General features: G+C 36.4%; 1 protein-coding gene across 3 annotated transcripts in view; it reads right to left on the bottom strand.

Annotated features, from left to right (window-relative positions):
• GRM5 (glutamate metabotropic receptor 5) overlaps positions 1 to 26179 on the bottom strand; it is a 574274-nt gene that overhangs the window by 77084 nt on the left and 471011 nt on the right. For all 3 annotated transcript variants that reach the window (XM_049890686.1, XM_049890685.1, XM_049890687.1), the window contains exons 6-7: positions 19498 to 19666; positions 15564 to 15690 (exon numbers count right to left, since the gene is read on the bottom strand). In XM_049890686.1, the coding sequence (XP_049746643.1) occupies positions 15564 to 15690; positions 19498 to 19666 (296 nt within the window). The remainder of the gene's footprint in view (positions 1 to 15563; positions 15691 to 19497; positions 19667 to 26179) is intronic.

The following is a 26179-nucleotide window of genomic DNA, read 5'->3' as shown; positions in this document are numbered from 1 at the left end:
ATATAAGAAAATAATGAGAGCAAAAACCACACATATAAGAATAAAGACAAGGGGAACAATTAATGCCCTTGTTCTACCCATTAAAGACGTTGAAACTTTTTCATATAGCACAACTACAGCATTTTACTCCATTAGTTCAGTGTGCATTCTTGAGCACATATTCCAGGGCACTGGACAAGCACTGTGGTGACACAACGACAATAGTTTATTCCTTTAAAATAGCATATTTCTCAAGTGCTTATTCTGCATCTCTACTCTGCTAAGCATTGTGTTAAGCACTATACAAGTATTACCTTATTTAATACCAGCAACTTTCCTATTAGGTAGGAGTTATAATTTTATCCATTTTCAGTGAAGGAAACTGAGGTAGGGTTGGAATGAAGAGCATTTGTACTGAAGGGAACCATAGGAGGAGAAATACAAACATGGAAAAAAGAAGAAATATAAAGGAAACACCCCAAATGAGGAAATCAGATAGAGGGCTAACCTTACAGCCTAGTAATATCGTAATAGAGTTATAACATCTCTGGAAGTTACTGCTTTGAGAGTTCGAATCGGAAATCAGTAAAAGCTTCAGGAGGGAAGACGATAATGCCTACTTGCCTACATCTCAAGAGTAGTGTGAAAACCATATAAAATGACATGTGATTCAAGGAGTGCCTTAATAGTTATGAAGTTTGAAAACACGGGAAAAGAGAGTATATACATAAAATAGCAGTGGCTCAACATCTGTTAAATTGCCTGGGTGTTTCATTAGATTGTCCCATGTTCTTCTGGGGAAAAGACAGCTCTATTTTGTCTTTCTGCCTATTTATATGTACACAGCACCAAGTAAGTGGTATTATATTGTCTTAAATTGTTTGTAAGTATGCAGCAACACGTAACGCTCTATGAATTTTTCACTCTAGTTAATGTGATTTTTAAGAGGTGTCAAGACAGGAGACATTTATCTGCTTCATATTACTCACGTAATATACCAGCGCTTTATGAAGCACTTTCCAACTGGGTTAGATAATGTGATGGTTAGCACTGTGTTATAATGTTTTATGTTCTTGGGGAAAAATGTGATAATTTATTTGGGGTAAGCTATATTTATCAAAAACTGAAATCAGTGAAACCATCTTATTTTCTTTAGCCTGGTTGTATTAGAGTGGTTTTTGACCACAGTTCCCTTGCTTTGGCCAGACCACAGATTTATCACTGTGAAGAAGAGCACAATGCACATTTTTCATTGCATGGTTGCTCGCTGGCAAGATGAACATTGGTTTATGGTCTGTATTTAGGACCTGTTTAGAGACGTTCCCTTTGGAGAGCCTTTTGGCACTTTATGGTTTTGTTTTCTGAAGCAAATAGTATTTGCATGTAAAAATACGTCATCTTTCTGACTCATCTGTGGGAAAAACAAATTTATAAATTAATGAGAACTGAGAAATTAGAAGAACGGGTAGGAATTTTACAATTTATCAATGTATGAGTCCTGGAATCTTGTTTAACAAAGTATTATTATTTTCAGCATTAACTGAAGCAATTTTATCAAGTCCACTTATTCTTTGAAAAGACCCAGTGCATGAAATCTTTCACTGCATTTGTTTTTTGTTGTTGTTGTTGTTGTTCAGAATGAATCTGGCTGTCCGTGACCACTTCCTTACTGCCTATAGCATCAAGCCAAGGGAAAAGCATGGGTTTTACAGAAAGAACAGGGGTTGAGCCTTACTTCCTGCTACATACTGTGTGACCATGAGCACAGATATTTCCATCGTCAACCCCAGTTTTCTGTAAAATGGAAACAATGATTCCAAATTTTTAGGAGTATCACAGTTCCTGGAAGAACACAAAATTCCTTTTACACTGAGTAACAAGCACTAAATCCATGGGAGTTTGCTTCCTTTCTTCCATTCTAGAATTTATCCATTCAGCAAAGATTTATTGAGTGTCTAGTATGTTCTAGGAGCTTAGGATTCCTCACAGAACAAAACACAGAAAAACTTCCCATTAGCTTATATTCCAACTGGGGAGACCAACAACATATGATCATCAAAACTAATTAACTAATACATGAAGAATCTAATATAATAAAAGCTGATATGTGAAATGGATAAAAGAAAAAAAATAGACTGGGTAAGAGGGGAGCAGTTTGTAGTATTAAACAGGGTGGTCGGAGTAGGCATTTGAGCAAGGGTGTGAAAAGAGAGAAGGATAATAGCCATGTGAGTATCTAGGGCAGAGTTTGTAGGCAGAGAGAATACCTAGGGCAGTGATCCTAAAATAAGAGACTTCTTGATGTTTTAACAGAAGAACAGAAGGACCAATGCCTTGGAATGACGGGGGGCAGATAAAGCGAAGGGGTAAAGTGGATGAAAGACATAACAGAGGGCCAGACCATATAGGACTTGACTTTGTAAGGACTTTGAGTTTTTCTTTGAATGAGAGGAGAAAGCACTGTAGGTTCTTAGGCAATGGAGTGGCATGATCTAGCTTATTTTTAAAAAGATATTTCTGTCTCAGGTGTTGAGAAGAGACTGTAGGGTGGTGGGCAAAGGTAAAATAAGGGAGACTAGTTAGGAGATTATTTTAATAATGTTGTTTTTGTCAGTTTTGATTGAATCAGCTCTGAGTCATGGCAACCTTATGTATAACAGAATAAAAAGTTGCCTGGTCCTGCACCTTATGGATTTTAGTAATATGGGTGATTAATAATAATTGCTAGAATCAAAGAATTAACAGCAGAGGAAGCAAAAAGTGGTAGGATTTTGGATTTGAAGAGTCAGTGGGATTTCTCAACTGATTGACTAAATAGTATGAGAAAAATCAAAAGATGATTCCAACATTATTGAATGGCACAGAGCTGGTGATCAATTGTATTTGTCAAAAGAAACATCTCTTCAGGTAGATTATCTTCTTAGGCATTCTGATTCTAAATGAATGTGTTACACATTAGTGGTGATCTGGAATTTCCTGAAAGTTAGCCATCAGCCATGGCAATACTAACAGACATCTGCCATCTTTTTTTTGATCTTCTCATTTTCCCTGATAAAAAGTGTTTTAATTTTACCCCCAAGACTATGGCTCCTGGATACCCTTTTAGCTCAGTAATGAAGTCATTCCAGAGGTTCACCCTTCATCCAAAGATCAGTCAGGCCCATAAAACAAAATGGGACTAAAGGGGCACACCAGCCCAGGGGCAAAGACTAGAAGGCAGGAGGAGACCGGAAAGCTGGTAGTGGGGAACTCAAGGTTGAGAAGGGAGAGTGTTGATGTGTCGTGGGGTTGTTAACCAATGTCATAAAACAATATGTATACTAACAGTTTAATTAGAAGCTAGTGTGTTCTGTACCTTCATCTAAAATACAAGAAAAAAAAAAAAAACGTGCTTCTAGTTTCATTTATGACTTCATTGCCCACTTTTATTATTTTCCTAGCTGGAAAGGAATTTTTTTTTTTTTTTTTTTTTAACTTTCCAAAGGAACAGTCCTAGCATCTATTGCCTTCATTTTTTTTTTTTTTTTAATTTTAAACATTTAAATCCAACTATGTGTTTGAAATAAAACTAAAGGTAATGATAGAGTCTTAGAGTACCTGGGGCTTAGTCTTGTTCTCTTCTCCATCAATATTTGCTTCATTGGTGATCTTATCCAGTCTCATGTTATTAAATATCATCTGTACATTGAAGAATTCTGGATTAAAATTACTAGCCTAGGCCTATCACCTAATTTCCACAATTGAATATTCAAAACCCTATTAGACATATTTATTTGAATGTCTAATGTTGTTGTTGTTAGGTGCCATCAAGTCGGTTCCTACTCATAGCGACCCTTTGTACAATGGAACGAAACACTGCTCGGTCCTGCACCATCCTTACAATCATTGCTATGTTTGAACCTATTTTGTGCAGCCACGGTGTCAGTCTACCTCTTTGATGGTCTTCTCTTTTTTCTGCCAACGCTCTATTTTACCAAGCATGATGTACTTTGCCAGGGACTGGTCCCTCCTGATAAGATGTCCAAAGTACGTGAGACAAAGTCTTGCCATCCTTGATTTTACGGAGCTTTCAGGCTGCACTTCTTCCAAGACAGATTTGTTCATTCTTCTGGCAGTCCATAGTATATTCAATATCCTTTATCAAAACCATAATTCAAATTCAAAGGCATCAATTCTTCTTCAGTCTTCCTTACACACTGTCCACCTTTCACATGTATATGAGGCGATTGAAAATACCATGGCTTGGGTCAGTAGCACCTTAGTCCTCAAGGTGGCATCTTTGCTTTGTAACACTTTAAAAAGGTCCTTTGCAGCAGATTTGCTCAGTGCAATAGCTTGCTTGATTCTTGACTGCTGCTTTCATAGACATTGATTGTGGATCAATGAAATCCTTGACAACTTCAGTATTTTTTCCGTTTATCATGATATTGCTTATTGGTCCAGTTATGAGAATTTTTGTTTTCTTTATGCTGAAGTGTAATCCATACTGAAGGCTGTCATCTTTGATATTCATCAGTAAGTGCTTCAAGTCCTCTTCACTTTCAGCAAGCAAGGTTGTGTCATCTGCATATCACAGGTTGTTAATGAGTCTTCCTCCAATCCTGATGCCATGTTGTTCTTCATATAGTCCAGCTTCTTGGATTATTTGCTCAGCATAAAGATTGAATAGGTATGGTGAAAGGATACAACCCTGATGCACACCTTTCTTGATTTTAAACCACGCAGTATCACCTTGTTGTTTTCAAATGATTGCCTCTCAGTCTATGTACAGGTTCCACATGAGCACAATTAAGTATTCCAGAAGTTCCATTCTTTGCAATATTATCTATAACTTGTTATGATCCACACAGTAGAATGCCTTTACATAGTCAATGAAAAACAGGTAAACATCTTTCTGGTATTCTCTGCCTTCAGCCAAGGTCCATCTGACATCAGCAATGATATCCCTCATTCCATACCCTCCTCTGAATCCAGCTTGAATTTCTAGCAATTCCCTGTTGATGTACTGCTGCAACTGTTTCTGAATGATCTTCAGAAAAATTTTACTTGCATGTTATATTAATGATATTGTTCAGTAATTTCCACATTCTGTTGGATCGCCTTTCTTTGGAATGGGCACAAACACGGACCTCTTCTGGTCAGTGGTCCACATACTGTCTTCTGTTAGGTGTCTTCTAATAGATAGCTTGAATTCAACATTTCCAAAGCTGAATTCCAGTTCTTTACCTTCTTGATCTCCCAAACTGCTCTAACCTTAGTATTTTTATTTCAGCTTATGACAAGTGCACTCTTTCAGTTGCTCAGGCACTGAAAGATTGTCATTGGGAGAGACAATCATTGATTTAAAGGATCTTTCAAATGTGGAAACATTCAATAGAGATGGCTTGGAACTTTTTCCAAAATTTCTCATTCATTCATTCATATATCAAACCATTCATCTCTCTATTCATTAACCATGACTATATTTTTGAACTCCATGAACAGTAAATAATTGTTGTTGTTATGTGCTGTCGAGTTGGTTCTGACTTATAGCGACTCTGCCCGACACAGTAGAACTGCCCATAGGGTTTCCAAGGAGTGGTTGGTGGATTCCAACTGCCAAGCTTTTGGTTAGCAGGCAAGTTCTTAACCATTGTGCCACCAGGGCTCCAAAGTAATAATAGTTAATATAATCGAACAGGTAATAGGTAGTAAACTGTATGTGTAGCGTAAAGGGCCTAGTCGGAATCAACTTGATGGCAACACATTATTTATTAAAAGGCCAGAAGAAAAAAAAAAAAAAAAACCAAGAAAAGTAGGACAAACTGAGGAACAGGAATGAAATAAACATTTGTAAAAACAGAGTAACTCAAGTACTAGAGTTATAAAACTGGTCAGTGGTTACACCCTCTTGGAGCTCATTCTCTACTCCCTCCCCAGTTCCCTTTTGTTTGACCCTGTCCTCTTTTTCTCCTCTTAAGTGAAGATACAAAGGTTCCAACCTCCAAAGCAATTAGGTAACTTAGGGAACCAAAGGAACTTCTTAGAGAATGTTCCTATTTACATTAAAATGTCAATAAGCATGATCTCCCTTCATTTTACAGCTTCACACTTAAAATAAATAAGATACATTTCTCTATGAGTGAAAAGGAGGAAATCATTCTCACTTTCTATCATAAAGCTTCCCACTGAGTTACTACTTGAAAGCCACATTGTTTTTGCTCTTTCTTTTTTCTTCGGTTTATTGGAAGATTGCCAGAGCTTGGCAAACCCACCTGGAAGTGTTTCCATAGTTTCAAACTGGGAGCTAAAGATCTATAAAGATCTATAGAGCTACTTATATCCCTCTGAAATTATCTGAGGGAAGGCAAATTAAAGATTCTTTCTAGGGCAGCTTTGCATATGTATGGTAGGGAACGATGTGTAATGAAAAGGGTCTTGGTGGAGGTATTTAGGGAGTTCTTTTTTTTTTCTGAATGCCTAGGCCAAAGTGTTGCCTTCCATTATTTTTTTTTCTTCCTCTCTCAAAGCTGATCACATTGCAGTAAACTTCTTCTTTTCAGGGAATTGATTACCTAGTCTCATTGATTTTATTTCCTAATTAAATCTCTTTAATGATTTTTCACTCCCACTACTTCATCCTAGTCTAAACTACCAATAACTTTCACTTAGTTTTTTGAAACATTTTCTTACTGTAGTTTTCTCTTATCCTCATCTTTTTTTTTTCATCTTAGAACTCCCTCATTTTAGTATTTTACTTTTAATATTTTTATTATTAAATATTTAAATGGTATGAATTTTTTAAACTCTGAAAAATTTAAACATGCGGAGTATAAAATAAATATTATAAAACCTAGATTTGATAAGTGTTAACATCTCATCTTATTCTATTTTAATATTCCAACCCATGGTGACCCCCATGTGTGCAGAGTAGAGCTGAGTTCCATAGGGTTTTCAAGGCTGTGACCTTTTAGAAGCAGATCACCAGGTCTGTCTTCCAAGGCAGCTCTGAATGGATTCCAATCGCTAACCTTTCTGGTTTCCCTGAGGATTACAATTAACATCTTAATTTAAATGAAAAGTTATCTAGTTCATATTATTACTAACTTAATTTCAATAGTATATAAAAATTTAAGTCCAATATAGCTTCATTCCCTTTCACTGTCTTGTGCTACTATTTTTTCATACAAATTATTAACCTTTATCATAAGCTCTCGACTCAACGGCACTGGGTTATCATAAATTCTTCAATACAATTTTATAATTATTGTGTTGTGCAGTTGTCTTTTAAATGAAATATTTGAAGAATAGTATTACAAACAAAAATATCTTTGTGATAGCTTTTATATTTTCTATCTAGTTAACTTTACTGGTGTCATTTGTATCTTCATGTGGATTTGAGTTATTGTCTAAGTGTGCTCTTGTTTCAGTTTAAAGGACTCCCTTTAATATTTCTTGTAGGGCAGGTCTGATAGGACAGATTATCTCAATTTTTGTCTCTGAAAATGTCTTAATTTCTCCTTTTTGAAGGATAGTGTTGCTGGTTATAGAATTCCTAGTTGTTAGTTTTTTTTCTTTCAGCACATTGAATATGTCATGCCACTACCTTCTGGATTCTACAGTTTCTAATAAAAAGCAAATTGTTAATCTTATTGGGAATCCCTTGTATGTGGTGAGTCACTTTTCTTTTGCTGCTTTCAAAATTCTCTTTGCCTTTGACTTTCAAAAGTTCTATTGTCATGTGTCTAGGTGTGGATCTCTTTATCTTACTTGCAGTTCACTGAGCTCCTTGTATTATAGATTACTATTGTCTGTCAAATTTGGCAAAATGTTAGGCATTATTTTATCAAATATTCTTTCTGCCCCTTTATTCTTCTCCCTCTAGGGCTCCCATTGTGTATATGTTGGTATGCGTGATAGTGTCGTACAGGTCTCTGAAGATCTGTTAATTTTCTTCATTCTTTCTTCTTCCTGTTCCTCAGATTGGACAATCTCAATTGATCTGTCTTCAAATTTACTGATTATTTCTTTTAAAAGAATCTTAAATACTATTTCTACTTTTATTGTGGTTTTCCTTCCTATTCAAAATGTATATTGGACTTACTAAAGTCCCAAGTTAATTGCACTTTCTAAAAATCATAACAAAGAATAACAATAGGAACTTTTAGAGCCAGAATGCCTAAATTCAAATCCCTTCCTGACAATTACTTGACCTTGGACAAATTACATAACCCAGGATTTTAGAATGATTTATTCCTATGCCCACTTTATCTGCCACATTATTTTTACTCAACATTTTAGTTCAGATAAACCTCCAGAGAGAAGCCATTTATATTATTTGTTTCATTCAGTGGTATTTTGAGTCTACTGAAATATTTAACTTCAGGTATCCTTCATTTCAGATATCCTTTTATGAATATATATACACGTGCACATACATACATACATATATGCATACAAGTATATGGATAAATATATAGATATACACAAATACTAGTTGATTACTACTCCTATTTGTTTTAATAAACAGTTATTCGATTCTAGGTGGGCTCAGGTTTCTTTAACCACGCTAACAATCTTAAAGTATTGTTTTGAGAATTAAATAAACATTTATAAAATGCTTCAAACAGTTCCTGGCACATAGAAAGCATTATATCTGTGTTAATTGTTATCATAATAAGGATACTGACTCACAGGTGACCTAAGTTGACATGTAATAGACTGGGATAGCGTAGCTATAAGCAGCCAAAAAACCCAAACCAAACCCATTGCCTTCCAGTTGATTCCGACTCATAGCGACCCTATAAGACTGAATAGAACTGCCCCATAGGGTTTCCAAGGAGTGCCTGGTGGATCTGAACTTCCAGTGTTTTGGTTAGCAACCGTAGCACTTAACCGCTATGCCACCAGGGTTTCCAGCTAAAAGCGAAGGTAGTGAAAAAAAAAAAAAAAAAAAAGGCTTACAACATTCCCTGAGGCTAGCTGCAAGCGTCTCTGTGGCAGACTTTGGAATAGCCAAAGCCATCAGAGCAGTCTGCAGGCTAGCTGCTCCAAGTCATCTGTTACTTTGGATCAGGATCAGTGAGATAATGTTGCAAACAGCTATAGGCTCTTTGAGAAGGTGTTATAGATTCCAACTAAAAGTTAAACTTCACTTCAGATCAATGTGGACATTTTCCAGATTTGACTTGTATTTTCTATACACACACCCACACGTACACACATAGTCAGAGGAAAACATATCATTCTTCTGTTTGAGAACCTCCACTGACCCCACACTGCTATAGAAAAAAAGCCCAAACATCTTGGTTAAAGGCTATCTTCACAGGCTGGCCCCAGCCAATTCCTACCTTAATCTTCACTTGTAACACTCTCCATCATATTACTGCAGGTTGACACACATTGATTGAGCACCTACTATATATCAGACATTGTGCTGGTTGCTGAATGCAACTGTAATTAAGAGATAGTTCTATTCTTGAGAAACTAACATTTAAGTAGGAAATGAAGATAAGGAAATAGGTCGTTAAAATCCAGTTTGGGAAAAAAAAAATGAGGGAATAGAATTTGCTTTAGAAATACAGAAGAGGGGATTTGGCAGTTTAATAGTCTAACAGAGAGGAGGAGATATTATTAATAAATATTTATCAATTTAAGTGGCTAGGATTTATAAGTGATTGGCTAAATGGGTGGTTAGGAATAGAGAAGAGTCTAAGATGACTTGCCTCTTTTTTTTCCCCCCTCCAGTCTGAAACTTTTTTTCTTTTTAATTGTGGTAAAAATATACGTAAGAAAACACTTTCCAATTCAACAATTTTTATATGTATAATTCTGTGACATCAATTATAGTCTTCATGTTGTGCAACCATTGTCACTATCCTTTTTGAAATTATTCCACCATAATTAACATAAACTCATTGCCCTCTTGCTATTCATAAGGTTTTCACTGGCTAATGCTTTTCAGAAGTAGACTGCTGGGTCCTTCTTTCTAGTCTGTCTTAGTCTGGAAGCTCAGCTGAAACCTGTCCTCCATGGGTGACCCTGCTGGTATCTGAATACCGGTGGGATAGCTTCCAGCATCACAGCAACACGCAAGCCCCCACAGTACGACAAGCTGGCAAACACAAGATGTTGGCAAAGAATATTGACTATACCGTGGACTGCCAAAAGAACGAACAACTCTGTCTTAGAAGAAGTACAACCAGAATGCTCCTTAGAAGCAAGGACGGCGAGACTGCGTCTTACATACTTTGGACATGTTGTCAGGAGGGATCAGTCCCTGGAGAAGGACATCATGCTTGGCTGAGTACAGGGTCAACGGAAAAGAGGAAGACCCTCAATGGGGTGGATTGACACAGTGGCTGCAACAATGAGCTCAAGCATAACAACGATTGTAAGGATGGCTCAGGACCGGGCAGTGTTTTGTTCTGTTGTGCATAGGGTCGCTATGAGTCGGAACTGACTGGGCGGCACCTAACAACAACAACAACAACAACAACGTTGCCCCTAAAAGTAACTCCCCCATTTCCCATCCCCCCCTACCCGTGATAACCACTAATACACTTTGGTTTCTATACATATGCCTATTTCATGTAAGTGAGATTCTACATGATTTGTCCTTTTGTGTCTGATTTGTTTCACTCAGCAAATGTTCTCAAGGTTTATCCATGTTGTGGCATGTATCACAACTTCATTTCTCTTTATGGCTGAGTAGTGTTCCACTGTATGTATATACTACTTTTTGCTTATCCATTCATCTGCTGATGGACATTTAGGTTCTTTATACCCTTTGGCTGTTGTGAATAGTGTTGCAATGAACGCTGGTGTACAGGTTTCTGTTAGTGGTTCTGCTTTCACATCTTTTGGTCACATATTGTTATGGATTGAATTCTGTCCTCCAAAAATTTGGCGGTATATCAATTTGCCTAGGCTATAACTCCCAGGATTATGTGGTTGTCCTCCAATTTGTGATCTGTTGTATTGTAGATCCTAACCTCTATTATAGCCCGGGTAGTAGAGTGGTTAAGAGATAGGGCTGCTAGCCAAAAGGGCAGCAGTTTGAATCTACCAGCTGCTCCTTGGAAATCCTATGGGGCAGTTCTATTCTGTCCTATGAGTCAGAATTGACTATGATGTTAATGAGGTGGGATTAGAGGCAGGTATGTTAATAAGGTTAGACACAATCTACAAGATTAGGTGGTATCTTGAGTCAGTCTCTTTTGAAATACAGGAGAGAAGAGAGCAGAGAGGGACCTCACTAACACCAAACAAGAAGAGCCAGAAGCAGAGTGCATCCTTTGGGCCTGGGGTCCCTGCACTGAGAAGCTCCTAGACCAGGGGAAGATCTATGACAGAGACATTTACCTCAGAGCTGGCAGAGAGAGAGAGCCTTCTCCCTAGAGCTGGTGCCCTAAATTCTAACTCTGAGCCTTCTAGACTGTGAGAGAATAAATTTCTGTTTGTTAAAGCCATCCACTTGTAGTATTTCTATTATAGCAGCACTAGAGGACTAAGACATATAAATAGGATTGAGATTGCTGGGACATATGGTAGGTCTGAGTTTAACTTTTTGAGCAACTGCCAAACTTTTCCACAGTGGATGTACCATTTTGGATTTCTGCTTGTAATGAATGAGGGTTCCAATTTCTCCATTTCCTCACCAATACCGCTTTTTTTTTCTTTTTTTTATCATAAACATTCTAGTGGGGGTGACATGGTATCTTATTATAGTTTTGATTTGCATTTCCCTAATGGCATTAAGCATCTTTTCCTGTGTTTGCTGGCCATTTCTACATCCTCTTATTGAAATGTCTGTTAAGTCCTTTGCCCATTTTTTGACTTGATTGTTTATCCTTTTGTTGTTAAGATGACTTGTCTTTTTTATTTGGGGCAACTAGGGGAATGATGATGATCATTAACTTATTAAGGGAGAAGCAAGTCTATGAATAGGAAACCAGTGCAATGGGAGATGATGGAGGCATGGACATACTGGATTGAGATACATGTGGATTAACCAAGTAGAGATGTTCAGCAAGTAGTTGGATTCATGAGTTTGAAACTCAGGCCAGGAATACATGCTGAACTGTAGTCTTGTGAGTCCATAGAACATAATTAAAAAAAAAAACTAAACCAAATCCATTGCGGTCAAGTTGATTCTGATTCATAGCAACCCATAGGACAGAGTAGAACTGCCCCGTAGAGTTTTCAAGGAGCGGCTGGTGGATTCGAACTGCTGACCTTTTGGTTAGCAGCCTGAGCTCTTAGCCACTGTGCTCCGATAGCACATATGTAATAGTTAAAACCTTCCAAGTAGATGACATCACTTGGAGAGATTGTTTAGAAAGAGAATAACAAGCTAATGATGGAACCCTGGGAAACGTCAAGGTTTAAGAATATGAACAAAGTAGAAGAGCCAGCAAAAAATCTAAGAAGTGTATATGCAAATCAGAGAAACTTATGTCATCTTATGGCTATTAGTGGAGATAACTTCAGGTGTGTAGCATCGAAATTATGAACAGACAGGTTTATAAAATGAAGATTCACAAGTGGTCATTAGGTTTGGCAATATGGTGGTCACTGATATCTTTTGCAATGTAAGGGTAGGGGACATATTGCTTTGATAAATCAAGTATGGAGAAGTTTAAAAAAGTGCATACTGATTACTCAGTCAAGAAAATTGATTAGAGTAAGGGATGAGATGTAATGAACAACTGGAGGATGTGCCTTTAAACAATAGTGGGACATGCCTGCGATGAAAGAAAGAAGGATGCATAAAACTTTAATAATTAGCAAAAATAACCCATTAGCTATTCATCATTCTTTAATAGGTATGGTCTTCATAATTCTGAAACAGCTATTCCCACTTTCTAATAGGATATTCTTCATTTTTTTAAGTGAGCTTCAATTTATGCCACAAGAGTAAATCTTTGCAAATTCTAGTTATTTATGCCCTCCTCCATGTTGCCATAATATTTTAGTCATTCCTCACCTACAGTATTTGGTACACTATACTCTTATACATTTACACACTCTTCCTCCCACTAGCTTATAAATTTCTAAAACTTCCAGTTTTAATATTTCCAGTCCCTACCTAGTGCAAAATAAGGCATTAGTGTTTTAAATTAATTAATCCACACTTAAAAATCTCGAAGGCATCTCAAACTGATTATGCCTAAAACTGAACTCTTGATCTTTATCAGTGTATTTATTTCTCCAGTCTTCAAAGCAAAAAAATTGGCAGACTTCATTTAGTACCTTCCATATCCAATTCATCTCTGTGTCTATTAATTCTACCCAAAAGTATAGTTCAAATCATTCAATGCTACTATTTAGCTCAAAACATCAAGAACTCTTGTCTGCAGTAGCAACCTGCAGAAACCACCTAACTTGTCTCCCTGCTTCCACTTCTCATCCCTCTATAATCCATTCTCCCTCACAGCTGCCAGAATATTCTTAATAAAATATACATCCATTCATGTTTTTCTTCGGCTAAAACCTTTGCAGTTGTTTCTTGCTGTGCTTATAATAAAATAATCAAATCTGTAACATGTTCTACAGTGTTCTGTATGATCTATCCCTGCTACCTTTCCATTCCTTTTGACACCGTTTTCCCCTTTGCTTACCATGATCTGGCCATGTATCGACCTTCACACATGCATTTCCCTTCTTGCCATTCTTTGCTAGCCATTTCTATGTATCCTTCAGGTCTCAGCTCATTTTTATTTCTCTGGAGAGCTCTTTTCTGACCACAAATTAACATTATGTCTTAATATTTTTTTTAACTCCTGGTCTTTTTCTTCATATTGCTTACCGAAATTTGTCAGTGTGTGTGTGTGTGTGTGTGTGTGTGTGTCCCCACAAGATGGTAAACTAAAAAAGGACTGTGATATGGAGACTAAAAGACATAAGAAACATGTCTGCTTTTTCACCTCAGTTTCTCCAACACTAAATAGAATGTAAAAAATAGTAATAAATATATATATGTGTGTGTGTGTGTATGTAATGCATATATGTTGAATGAAGGAAAGAGCAGACTATGCTTACAGGGAGCAGCATTATCTTATAAAACAGAACACAAAATTTATATGTGTATATTAACTCAGCAAGGTGCTTAGCCATGCAAGATAGTTGAATGGATAGTTTTTCATTTTAACAATTATCTAAGTTGAAGTTGAGAAAATCAGGAAAAATGTAAAGAAATAGTAGGAAGGAAAAGATCACCTGTACTGCTATTCACCCCCTCCCAAGAAAACCAATCATAACATGTATTTTTTTTTTCTCCCTGGTATTTTTACTGTGTGTGTATGTATGTTTTGTAGTTCATCTATTCAACAAAATTTATTGAAGGCTTTGTGTTCAGCACTGACTTGGCTTTGGGGACACCAGGATGAATAATGGTATCTGAAAGGTCATTGTCTAGTGGTAAAAACAGGACACAGAGTCTATCACAAGGCATTTGGGTGCATAACTAATTTAGAGTTTTTTGTTCTTAAGAAGAGTAATGTTTTCTGAATGAATGCCAGCCACTAAAAACAAAGCACTATGTGAGCTGGTCTCAAAAGTCCCAGGATCAGAGGCTTTTTAGGACCAGGCTTTTGGAATAAGCTAATACAAGTACCGTGGAAATCACCATGGTAGGGCTGCAGCCTAAGACAGGTGACCTGTAGGAGTTTTGTGCTAGATTCCTCTGGATTAGTCTGTCTGGTCTAAAGTCACTAGACTGTCTGACACAGTACATGCTGTAACCTTCTGCCTGAAATGCCTTTTTCTCTTTTCCTTGCAAACTCAGCCCCATGGCACCCCTCCTCATGTTCTCATGTCCATAAATGTATGTCCTTTTTTTTATATATATATGTATTTTAATAATAGATTTACTTTTTTGGCTTCCCTCACTAAACCATGAACTCCTTTAAGATAACGGTAATATCTTCTTTATAAATCTTTAGTTCAGTAGTAGGAAAATAGGCAGTTAATATGTACTTAATAAGTGTTCATTGAAGAAAAGTTGGGAGGATGCAAAAATAATGTTCAGCATAATAATTAATAATGACTGTAAAATATAGTCTGGAGAACACAATGACATGTTTCTTAACATCTTTTGGAGCAAAAACCAAAACTTAAAAATGAAGACAAATGTTGTACCGTGCCAACATTACTTGAAAACTCTTATGAGTTGGAGGCTTATGGTTTAGATTGAAGAAAAGCACTCAAGACCAACTTTCATCCAATTTTGTGCTACCTTTTTTGCTCCTGGTTATGTCATGATATATTTTAGTCTCTTCCTAACTAATTAACCCTCCCTCTTCACCTCAAGTGACACACTTAGCTGGGCTCTGCTAAGGACCACCTGGGACTGCCTGGAGGGTAGACTAAGAGATTCAGATCTAGTTTGGGTTTGTGTGTAGGCAGCTTTCCCTCGCCTAGATCTAAGTATTTTCACAAGTAGCCCAGGTATTGAGAAAAGAGTCCTGTTCCTAAGGAAATTCCTTGTCCCATAAATAGGACCACTGAAATGAAAAACACTTGGAGATGTGACCCTCTCTCTCCATGCTGTGTCTTTTTAGTTTTTGAGGGTTGTTCGTATGATGACATTGTGATACATGTACCTGTAAGGTCATCAGTGGGCCAGGATCCTAACTGGCACGCCTTGCAGGTGTACTCATCAAAGACATACTCATTCTCTTTACAAGGTGTACAGGTCCAGCAACAGCTCACCTCTCCCTTCCGGATCACCTGAGGCAAACATTTAAAGTTTTGATTATTTTGTTTGTATAGGGAAAAAACACAGAAATCTCTTATTCAAATGTACTGCTTCACAATGCAGAAAATACACTATTTCAAAGATTATCAGTATAAGTATTAATATTTTCATTGGATAATTGAAAAAATAAACAGAGGCTGAGTTTAAGCAACAAGTCCAAAATCATAAAATTGGTTGGTAAGAGGATCAAGACTTAAATGCATATCTTTGGATAATTAGCTTGGGATGTGGTTGTTGTGTGTCATAAAGCCGATTCCAAGTAGATCTGCCCCATGGGGTTTCCAGGCTGTAGTGTTTATGGGAGCAGATCACCAGGTCTTTTCTCCTGTAGAGCCTTTGGGTGGGATCAAATCTCCCACCTTTCAGCTAGCAGCCGAGTGCTTAACCATTGTGCCACCAGGGGTCCTTAGCTTGGGATATTTGTAATATTTATATTTAATTAAGTGCTTGTGTGTGTGCTCATATATTCATAAGCATACATTTGCATTTATGTGTACATTACTGAATTTTCCCCCAGGGTTTTTGCCTCTCTTTCCCTTAAATTAAGAACTTTTGATCTCTGGGGTTACCTTGGCTTCCCTCTACTGGTTGGATAATTGTGAGCAAAAAGCACTGCATCTCTCTTAATGTTCAAAAATCTATCCATGTGATCAAAAAGAATTAGGAGTTTGTATTGGATAGAAGGACAGAAGTTTGGATTAAGAGGCAGAAGATGAAGGTTTTTCTGGAGATATTCTCTGGGTCCCTTTTTCTACGAAAAATCTGGTTCTACAATTCAGTCCATTCCTTCCTTTTCTAATAGCTTTGTTTTCCTTGAGATGAAGGTGGATAAGGTCATTGAGACTTATACACCTCTTCATCTGCTTGATTTTTTAAGGCAATGGGAAATAATTGAAATGATTTAACAGTTGAAAGAGTCCCAGATGTTATTCTTTAGAAATGAAAGTGCCTCTTTTTTTCACTACTGGAGCATGAATAGCCTCTGTGGAATAGAGACAGCATTCATTAAACATTGTTATAAATAATTAAAACTGTGATTAATAACTAGCAATAGGAGGACACAGAAATGATTACACTTTATATTCCCTGTCTTACATGCAACCCTGTTCATAACCTTTGATAAATAATGACATCTAGATATATATGTATAGCCAAATTCAATTGTAAGCTGGTACCTCTTTATTGTATTTGTGGTACCCCTTATGCTGGTTCTAGTATCTACAAAAGTACAAGCAGGGAATGAAGAAAAAATAGCCTGAAACATCCATTCTCTAAGATAACAAGAAAATTGATGCAAAACTGCTAATGAGGCACAGTGGTTAAGCGATACGGCTGCTAACTAAAAGGTCGGCAGTTCAAATCCACCAGCCGCTCCTTGGAAATGAGTAGGAATTGACTCAATGGCACACAACAACAACAAATGGTAAATAATATTGCTACGAAGAGTACTTTAGCTAGATTAAAAAACAAGAACAAAAAACCCAAACCCGTTACATAGTGACCCTGTAGGACAGAGTAGAACTGCCCCATAGGGTTTTCTAGGATGTAAGCAGTATTTAGATACTCTATAAGCTACTGGAGCCCTGGTGGCACAGTGGTTAAGAGCTTGGCTGCTAACCAAAATGTTGGCAGTTCCAATCTACCAGGTGCTCCTTGGAAACTCTATGAGGCAATTCTACCCTGTCCTATAGGGTCACTATGACATGGAACTGACTTGAATGTAATGGGTTTGATTTTTTTGGTGATAAGCTATCAAACCATTTGTCAGATATTTATAAATTTATTTTTATCTTCATCTATCTTGTCTTTCTCCCTTTTGGTCTTATGCTTTCCAAGTCTTCAGAACTACTCTTTAAGGACCTCACTTTCAGTACTGAAATATTTCATTTGGGATCTTAATGCATCCTAAATGAAGTGAACATGAGTTTGACTGAAAATTAAGGCCAACTGCGCCAAGTATATACACTGCATGGAATGTGGTACTGTAGTACTCCGGGAATTATCTGATAAATATTATTTTGATCTCATCTTTTCTTCTTCCCCCAGGGCACTGTACCCCAATAGTTATCTTCCCCTTTTTATTATATCTTCACTCTTTCCTTTCTCTTCAGCTTTTTATTTTCTGTGTGGCCAGGTCTTACTTAGCCTAAAAGTAGTCTTTTATTGTTCTCAAGCTAGTAGATTACCCCTAACCTGCTTTTCAGCACACATTTCTCAGTGCTCAATTTCCATTCAACTCTTTTAGTTTGTCAGGTGCCACTTCTAGAAAGCTCCAGATGAAGTGTTAATACCAAAATTTCATGTTTTTCTCTCAGTCCTCCTCTTTCTTGACCTCTGTCTTTCACTGACCACCATCCTATGTAACTATTCTGATTCTCTGTGACCCTGTTCCTGCTCTGCTTCTACCTTCTCTTCCTCTTTTACACTTTAAAAGCAGAGATTCTCCAAGGTCCATTCTCAGCTCAGATTTATTTTCTTTTTGTACTTTCAGGTTCAATGATTTTCTCAAGTTTAACAGCGTCAACTTTAGCCCTATGCAGTTAATTCCTAAATCTGTATCTTCAGCCTTATTTTTCATTTTCTATCTCAATATTTTTCTATCACTGGGTAGATATCTCAAAACCAACATGCCCCCAAACTAGCTCATAGCCTTTTATCTGAAGCCTTTACCATTTTTCTACTCCTAAAAATGGCACCTTCTGTTTACTAAAATTTGGGATTGCAGTTGATCGTCTTGGACTTTTTTCTTTTTTCCAATCGTACACCCAGTCAGTAGCCAGGACTCACTGAGTCTACCTCTATAATGTTTCTCCCAAATATCTCCCATGCTCCCTATCTGTTCTCACTGTTTCTTCCCTTTTTCAGGGCCCTTGTTACCACTGTCAGAGTGTCCTTCTAAATTGTCTCTTTCTTCTTTATTCATATTTCACAACACTACTCAATTAATATTCACTTATCATAGCCCAGCTGAAGTTAACATCTGGGTCAAAATGATTCCCAGAATCCTGTTTAATAAAAATTAAATTCATCTTATTTAGTATGACATTAAAAACTCCACAAATCTTGCTTCAAGCTATCATTTTACCTTTTTCTTTTATAATAACCATTTAAAGCCACGCACCCCAGATTGTTCACTTTTATTCCTAAAGTCTTTAATTGACCGATTCTGTACCTCCAGTCACTGTTCCCTCTCTGTATATGATCTTTTCCCCACATCTAACTCTGAAATGCTACCCATCTTTTATGGTCCAATTTCTCACATTTAATTCTTTGTCACTATCTTTTGTTGAACTTCCATATCACCCTTTCCTTCTCAATGAAACCATCACATTTTACATGATGTTGCTTATCTGTGTCATGACATTTTTCCTCATCTAGACTGTAAACTTTCTGATAGTAAAGGGTGTTTAACTTCTTTTTTTCTCCATCAATATCAACTCTCACATTAATAGGACTTGCTACATTAATTAGAAATTAATGTGTCTTCCAACTGTGAACAGTTTATTCCCAGGAAACAATAGCTTCAAAGGTTTACATGAATAGAAAGGGTGGGCAAATGTGATTCATCAATTACTTCAATAAGTCCAAATACTAAGACTATTGTGGATAGTACTCTAGACAGCAGGAGGAATTTAATGATAAGAAAGCAAATAAAAACACAATTTCTGACTTTAGAATCTTACAATATAAACTATAAAACACGTATCCAAAAATTAAAAAAATAGCCAATTAAACTTCTGAATTTAAAACGAAGTTAAAGAAACAGAACTCCATTTTACCTTTATCTGGCCTTTCTCACATGGCTCACTGCACACAGATCTGATCATGTTGCTTTTCTTGGACCATACCTCATCATCATCCATTTTTAATTCTCCATTGTCCCAGCTTCCAACATTGATGTAATCAAAATAATCTTTTCCCATTTCCTTGAAATTCATGATTTCATACCTTAGGAACAAGAATATAATTTCAGATAAGGATATAAACATTCAGTTAGGAGAAAGCAATAGATTTTATTCCCCAAAATATATTTACTGTTGTATGAGTGACATTGGAATTTTCCATGACAGTACACCACTTAGAATAACAAAAAACCTGTCTGTTTCACTTTCTCCTCAGAGATCATTTTTTACTTCCAAGCTCTTACGCCTGAAATAGAAAATAATCCCATGTGAGAAGGCCTGAAATAGAAAATAATCCCATGTGAGAAGGTGACTTGACCTCAGCAGGTTGAACGACAGTTTTGAAATAACTTCCAGAAGTTGAAACAAGTACTAGTAATAGGCTTCTAAAAAAGATAGAAAGGTTTTGTCTTCACTTTAGTAAAATGATAAAATTTTCCTTTGTTAACTAAGTGAGAAATTTGGTAAAGGTTTTAATTTTGACTTCAATTTTATGAAATATGTGGGCAATTTGGATAGGGGCTGATGGTTACCTTTCTTATTTTACCCTTTACCAATGTCTAAATTCATCGCATAAACACAATTTCAGGAGTGATGTTTAAAATAAGTTTGAAAATAGATAACTTTTAAAGCACCTGGTGCAATGTGAAAATGCTGGAAGAGACTAGTATCTTGTGAGTTCTTAGCCTTTATTAGCTTTTATTCTTATTTATTTTATTGTGGTACCAAAACCTAAAAATGAAACCCATTGCTGTTGAGTCGATTATGACTCATAGCAACTGTACGAGACAGAGTAGAACTGCCCCATAGGGTTTATAATAACAAAACATTGTCATTTCAACATTTTTTCACATGTACGATGCAGTGACATTCATCATGCTGTACAGTCGTCACCACCATCCATTCCCCAAATTTCTTCATCAACCTTAACAGAAACTCAGTGCCCCCTAAGCAGTGACTTCTTCCCATTTTCTTTAACCTCCAACCCCAGCTGCTGTTGTTATTAGATGCCATCCAATTAGGCGATGCCAGGTGTACAGATTAGAACTGCTCCATAGGGTTTTCAAGGCTGGACCTTTTGATTTTCAAGGCTGTGACCCTTTTTTCCTTCCCACCCCTGGCAACCACTGATACCTTTGGTCTGTATACTTTGGCCTATTCTAAATATTTCATACACGTAGGATCATATATTTGTCTTTTTGTGTCTGACTTATTTCACCGAGTATAATGTTTTCAAGTTTCATTCATGTTTTAGCATGTATCAAAAGTTCATATTTCATTGTATGTATGCATCATATTGTGTTTATCCAATCTTCTGTTGAAGGACATTTAGGTCGTTTCTACCTTCTGGCTATTGTGAAAAAGAGTGTTGCAAATGAGCATTGGTGTGCAAGTACCTGTTTACATTCCTGCTTTCAATTCTTTTGGGTATATACCTAGGAGTGGGATTGCTGGATCATATGGCAAATCTATGTTTGACTTTTTGGGGAACCACCAAACTGTTTTGTGTAGCAGCCATACCATTGTACAATTCCACCAGCAAAAGATGAGGGTTCCATTTTCTCTACATTTCCACTATTACTTTTGTTTTCAGCCTTTCTGATCATAGCCATCCTACCAAACCAGTTGCCATCGAGTAGAATCCAACACACTCCATGTATGTCAGAGTAGAACTGTGCTCCACTGGGTTTTCAATGGCTGATTTTTTTTTTGGAAGTAGATAACCGGGCATTTCTTCGGAGGCAAACCCAATAGACCTGAACGTCCAACCTTTTCGTTAGCAGCTCAGTGCCTTAACAATTTGTACCATCCAGGGACTCCTTAGATATATCCTAGTGGGAATGAAATAGTATCTCATTGTGGTTTTGATTTGTATTTCCTTAATTACTAATGACATGCATTGAAAAGTGCTTGTTGGCCATTTGTGTATCTTCTTTGGTGAAATATCTATTCTGGTCCCTTGCCCTTTTTTTTAATTTTTTTAATTGGGTTGTTTGTCTTTTTGCTGCTAAGTTGTAAGAATTCTGTATATATTATGTATATCATACCCTTATCCCTATGTGTAAGGTGCTCTGGTGATACAACAGTTAAGCACTTGGCTGTTAACCGAAAAGTTGGCAGTTTGAACCCACCCAGCAGCTCCGTGGGACAGAAAGACTTGGCAATCTGTTCCATAAAGATTACGGCTTAGAAAACCCTATGGGGCAGTTCTACTCTGTTACATGGGCTTGCTATGAGTCAAAAATAGACTCCACGGCACCTAACAACATCTGATATATGGTTCCCAATCTGCAGGTTGTCTCTTCACTTTGTTGATAATGTGCTTTGATAAACAAATATTTTTAATTTTTATGAAGTCCTGTTTATCTATTTTGTCCTTTGTTGTGCCTGATATTGGCATCATATCTAAGAATCAGTTGTCAAAAACTAGATCCTGAAGCATTACCCCTCTATTTTCCTCTAAGAGGTTTATGGTTTTAGGTCATGCATTTAGAATTTTGATCCCTTTTGAGTTAATTTTCATATATGGTATAAGGTATGGGTCCAGCTTCATTCTTTTGCATGTAGAAATCTGGTTGTCCCAGCATCATTTATTAAAGAGGCTACTCTTTCCCCATTACATGAACTTAGCACCCTTGTTGAAAATCACGTAGATGTATAGGTTTAGTTCTGGACTCTCAATTATATTCAGTTCATCTACATGTATATAATTACGCCAGTAACAGAACATTTTGATTACTGTATTTTGATTACTGCATTGTGGTCAGACTGTATGAGTCCTCCTACTTGGTTCTTCTTCAAGATTGTTTTGGCTATTTGGGTCCCCTTGCAGTTCATATAAATTTGAGAGTTGACTTTTCCATTTCTCCAAAGAAGGCTATTGAAATTTTGATCAGGATTACATCGAGTTTATAGATTTTTTTTTTTTATAATATTGACATATTAACTATATTAGGCCTTCAAATTCATGAACACAGAATGTCTTTTCATTTATTTAGGTCTTTAATTTATTTCAGTGATACTTTACAGTTTTCAGTGTACAAGTCTTTCACTTCCTTGGTTAAGGTTATTGCTTGGTATTTTATTCTTGTAGATGCTATTGTAAATGGAATTGTTTCTTTAATTTCCTTTTCAAAATGATTGCTGAAGTATAGAAACTGGACTGATTTTTGTGTGTGCTGACCTCATATACTTTCACTTTGTTAAATTTACTTATTAGCTCTAGTAGTTTTCTTGTGAATTCTTTGGGGTTTTCTACGTATAGGATCTTGTCATCTGTGAAAAGAAATAGATTTTTCATGCCTAATTGCTCTGATAGAACTTACAATATAATACTGAATAGTATGGTGAGAGTGGGCATCCTTGTCTTGTTCCTGATCTTATGGGGAAAGCTCTCAGTCTTTCTCCATTGAGTGCTGTGTTGGCTGTTGGTTTTTCATAAATATCCTTTATAATATTAAGGAATTTTCTTTCTTATTCCTAGTTTTTTTGAGTGGTTTTATCATGACAGGGTACTAGATTTTTTCAAATGCACTTGATATGGTCATGTGGTTCTTTTTTCCTTTGTTCTATTAATGTGGTGTATCACGTTGAATGATTTTCTAACGTTGAACCAATCTTTTATTCTTGGAATAAACCCCACTTGATCATGGTATATAAACCATTTAATGTGCTTTTGGTTTGCTGGTATTTTAATATTAAATTTATATTAATATCATAATATTAATATTTTTAATATTTGTTGAGGATTTTAATATCTGTATTAATAAGGAATATTGGTATTTTTCTTATTTTGAGTACAGGGATAGAGATTGACAGAGGGAAAAAACAATGTGCTTATTTACAAGGCTTTCTTTCTTTCTTTTTTTTAATCCACATGCAAGGGCATTTCCAGAGAAGCATTCCTGAGGCATAACTTTTGAACTGGAGAACATTAGATGAACAATACCACCTTTGTGCCAGTTCCTACCGGTATGTCTTGGGTACACAATGTCTTTTCATAGTATCCTATGCGTTTTGTCCCCAAAGACTCATAGATTGGCAGATTAAAAAAAGCAAAAACCAAACCCATTGCCATTGAGTCAATTCCGACTCATAGTGACCCTATAGGACAGAGTAGAACTGCCCCATCAGATTTCTAAGGAGTGGCTGGTGAATTTGAACTGTGGACCTTTTGGTTAGCAGCCCAGCTCTTAATGATAACAAAAATAGTCTCTTATAAATACCTCTTCCAACTTTCCATGCTCAGCATGATGAGCTTTCAGGAAATTGTTATATATAAAAAACCTTGTAGCCTTTGGGTTCAAGTGGCCAGATTACCATAATCAGAACAAGGCTCTCTGCAGAAATACTGAGAACAAACCTGACACCAATCTACTGGGACAGGCAGTGTAAAATTATGCCATACTGTTTTCACTCCTGATCATATTTTTTGCTGTAGTGTCTTTCTCAGAATATTAACTCATTTTTAAATTGTAAGGATTATCTACAGTGTTGTGTTTGCAGTCAGCTGGTAATAATTTTGAGTAGTCATCTAAATTCCACTTTTAAATCAAAAGTGTCAGTCTATAAGACACTCTCTTATAGTTATCCCATGGCTACTAAGTGTGCAATGAGTTGAGATAGCAGCACGAAGAGCACTGATGTAAAAAAAAACTCATATATTGTCATTGGCTACTTTCAATATAGCTACTAAGTCTTCAAAAGGTGACTCCCTGTGAGAAAATAACCTTTGAACATTCTAGACTGGGAGAAGAGACTGTGTTAGGAAATTTCTTCCTTTGCTGCTGTTGATTTGAAGAGATGTGAAGCTTTCATTGTTCCCCCCAAATAAGTATCAACCTCATTCTTACCAGTTCTTAACTCTGATAATGTCTAGTCCAAACTGTTCATTTTACAGACAATGGAACTGAGACTTAAAGAGGTTAATGAGTATGAACAGGTCACAAAATATACCAGTGACAGAGCCAGGACCTAAGCTCAGCCTTTAGATTTCAAATCCACTGTTGTTTATTCTCCATAAGGCTGCTAAAATCTGCTCAGTAGAGCTACAAAATCAATGTTGCATTGTTTAAAAATTTTAAAAATATGAACCACTCTGCATTTTATGGCTCTTATCTCTGTATAAATGCATCTTTTGCTTTATATAGATGAAATGGTAAAAAGTGAAGGGGTACAGTTTTTTGAAAAATAAACACAGAAACTCTAAAAAATAGAAAATGCCATATTTGACAGGGGAAATATTTTAAGAAAAGCTAAACCTTAATTTTGGTTCAAACCGATAAAACTGTACTAATTACATTAGACAGTGAATCCTCTGTATGGAATTGGCCTTTAGATTTCTGGCAATTGTTTCTTATCTACAGACACAAAGATATAATAATGTTATATAACATTACTTTAAAAATCTTTGATAGCAGTAAACTAATTAAAAAAAAAAGAACTTAATTCTCTGCAAAAGAAGATTTGTGAATCAGTATAGATTCTTTGAGTTTTCAGAGACAGAGCATAAATTTTATTCTCCATCAAAAAGGAGAGAAGGGTTTCAAAAATACCCGTCCTTAAATTTTAGTTAAGAATTAAACACATAATGGCTTCCTGCAATGTTTACTGATTATTTAATCTATGAGATTGTGTTTTAATTAATTATGTTCCATTTTTTTTTATGACTTTGGCAAAGGCCCAAATTGCATGAGTTTCAGAAGCAAAGATTAGTGTCTCTTTCCAATCATATGACACTTGAATACAAATCCCCTCAGCCTGTTCTTTCTTTTCCTCCTTCTCTGCATCTCTCTGCTTCTGAAACTTCTTTCTCATCGCTGTGTGTGGATAAGTGTAATCCATCTTCTTTAACCTCTTAATCTCTCTTATTTTCAGAAACTTCACTGGGAGCTAAACAAAGAACCATCTCAAATGTAAGTTAAATTCTTCTCATTTGATGATTGTGCCTGAAAGTTGCATATTGTTCTTGTTCTGTTACTGCCTGACCTTGGACATATTTCTTCCTTTCTCTGGGACTCATTTCTCTCTCCAGGAAAATTAGGAGGCTAATGGCCCTTCTATGGCCAGAGTCACATTTTAAAAATCCATGTGGAAACCTGATTCGGTTATCTTCAAGTTCCTACGGGACTAATCTCCTTTCTATTTGCTCCATCAATTTCTACCCCTCTGTTCCTCTTTTTCTACCTTCTTTTGGCTTAATTACTTCTGACTTTTAAGTTATTCTTCTTTATATTAATATATAGCCATTTCAAGAGAATACAATATGCATCATTAATACCTTATTCTACTTAAAGCTAATACAATGCCACTTAATGTAAAATATAAGAATATCCCTCTTGCCATTGTTGTCAAACATAAACCCCACAATGTAGCAATATAATTTTTCTTTAAATACCACTTGGTCTGCTGTTGCCTCTTTGTGTTTTCCCTGTCCAGTTATGGCCAACCCCAGGCAGCAGCCAGACCTGTTAAACTTTAGTTTCCAGTGGAAGTTCTGTAACAGGGGTCAGTGAAATTTCACTATAAAGGGACAGATAGTAAATATTTTAGGCTTTGG

The sequence above is a fragment of the Elephas maximus genome, chromosome 7, assembly GCF_024166365.1.
Source record: "Elephas maximus indicus isolate mEleMax1 chromosome 7, mEleMax1 primary haplotype, whole genome shotgun sequence".
NCBI classification, from domain to species: domain Eukaryota; kingdom Metazoa; phylum Chordata; class Mammalia; order Proboscidea; family Elephantidae; genus Elephas; species Elephas maximus.
The sequence above is the reverse complement of the archived record's forward strand: the minus strand, read 5'-3'. Positions and strand labels throughout refer to the sequence as shown.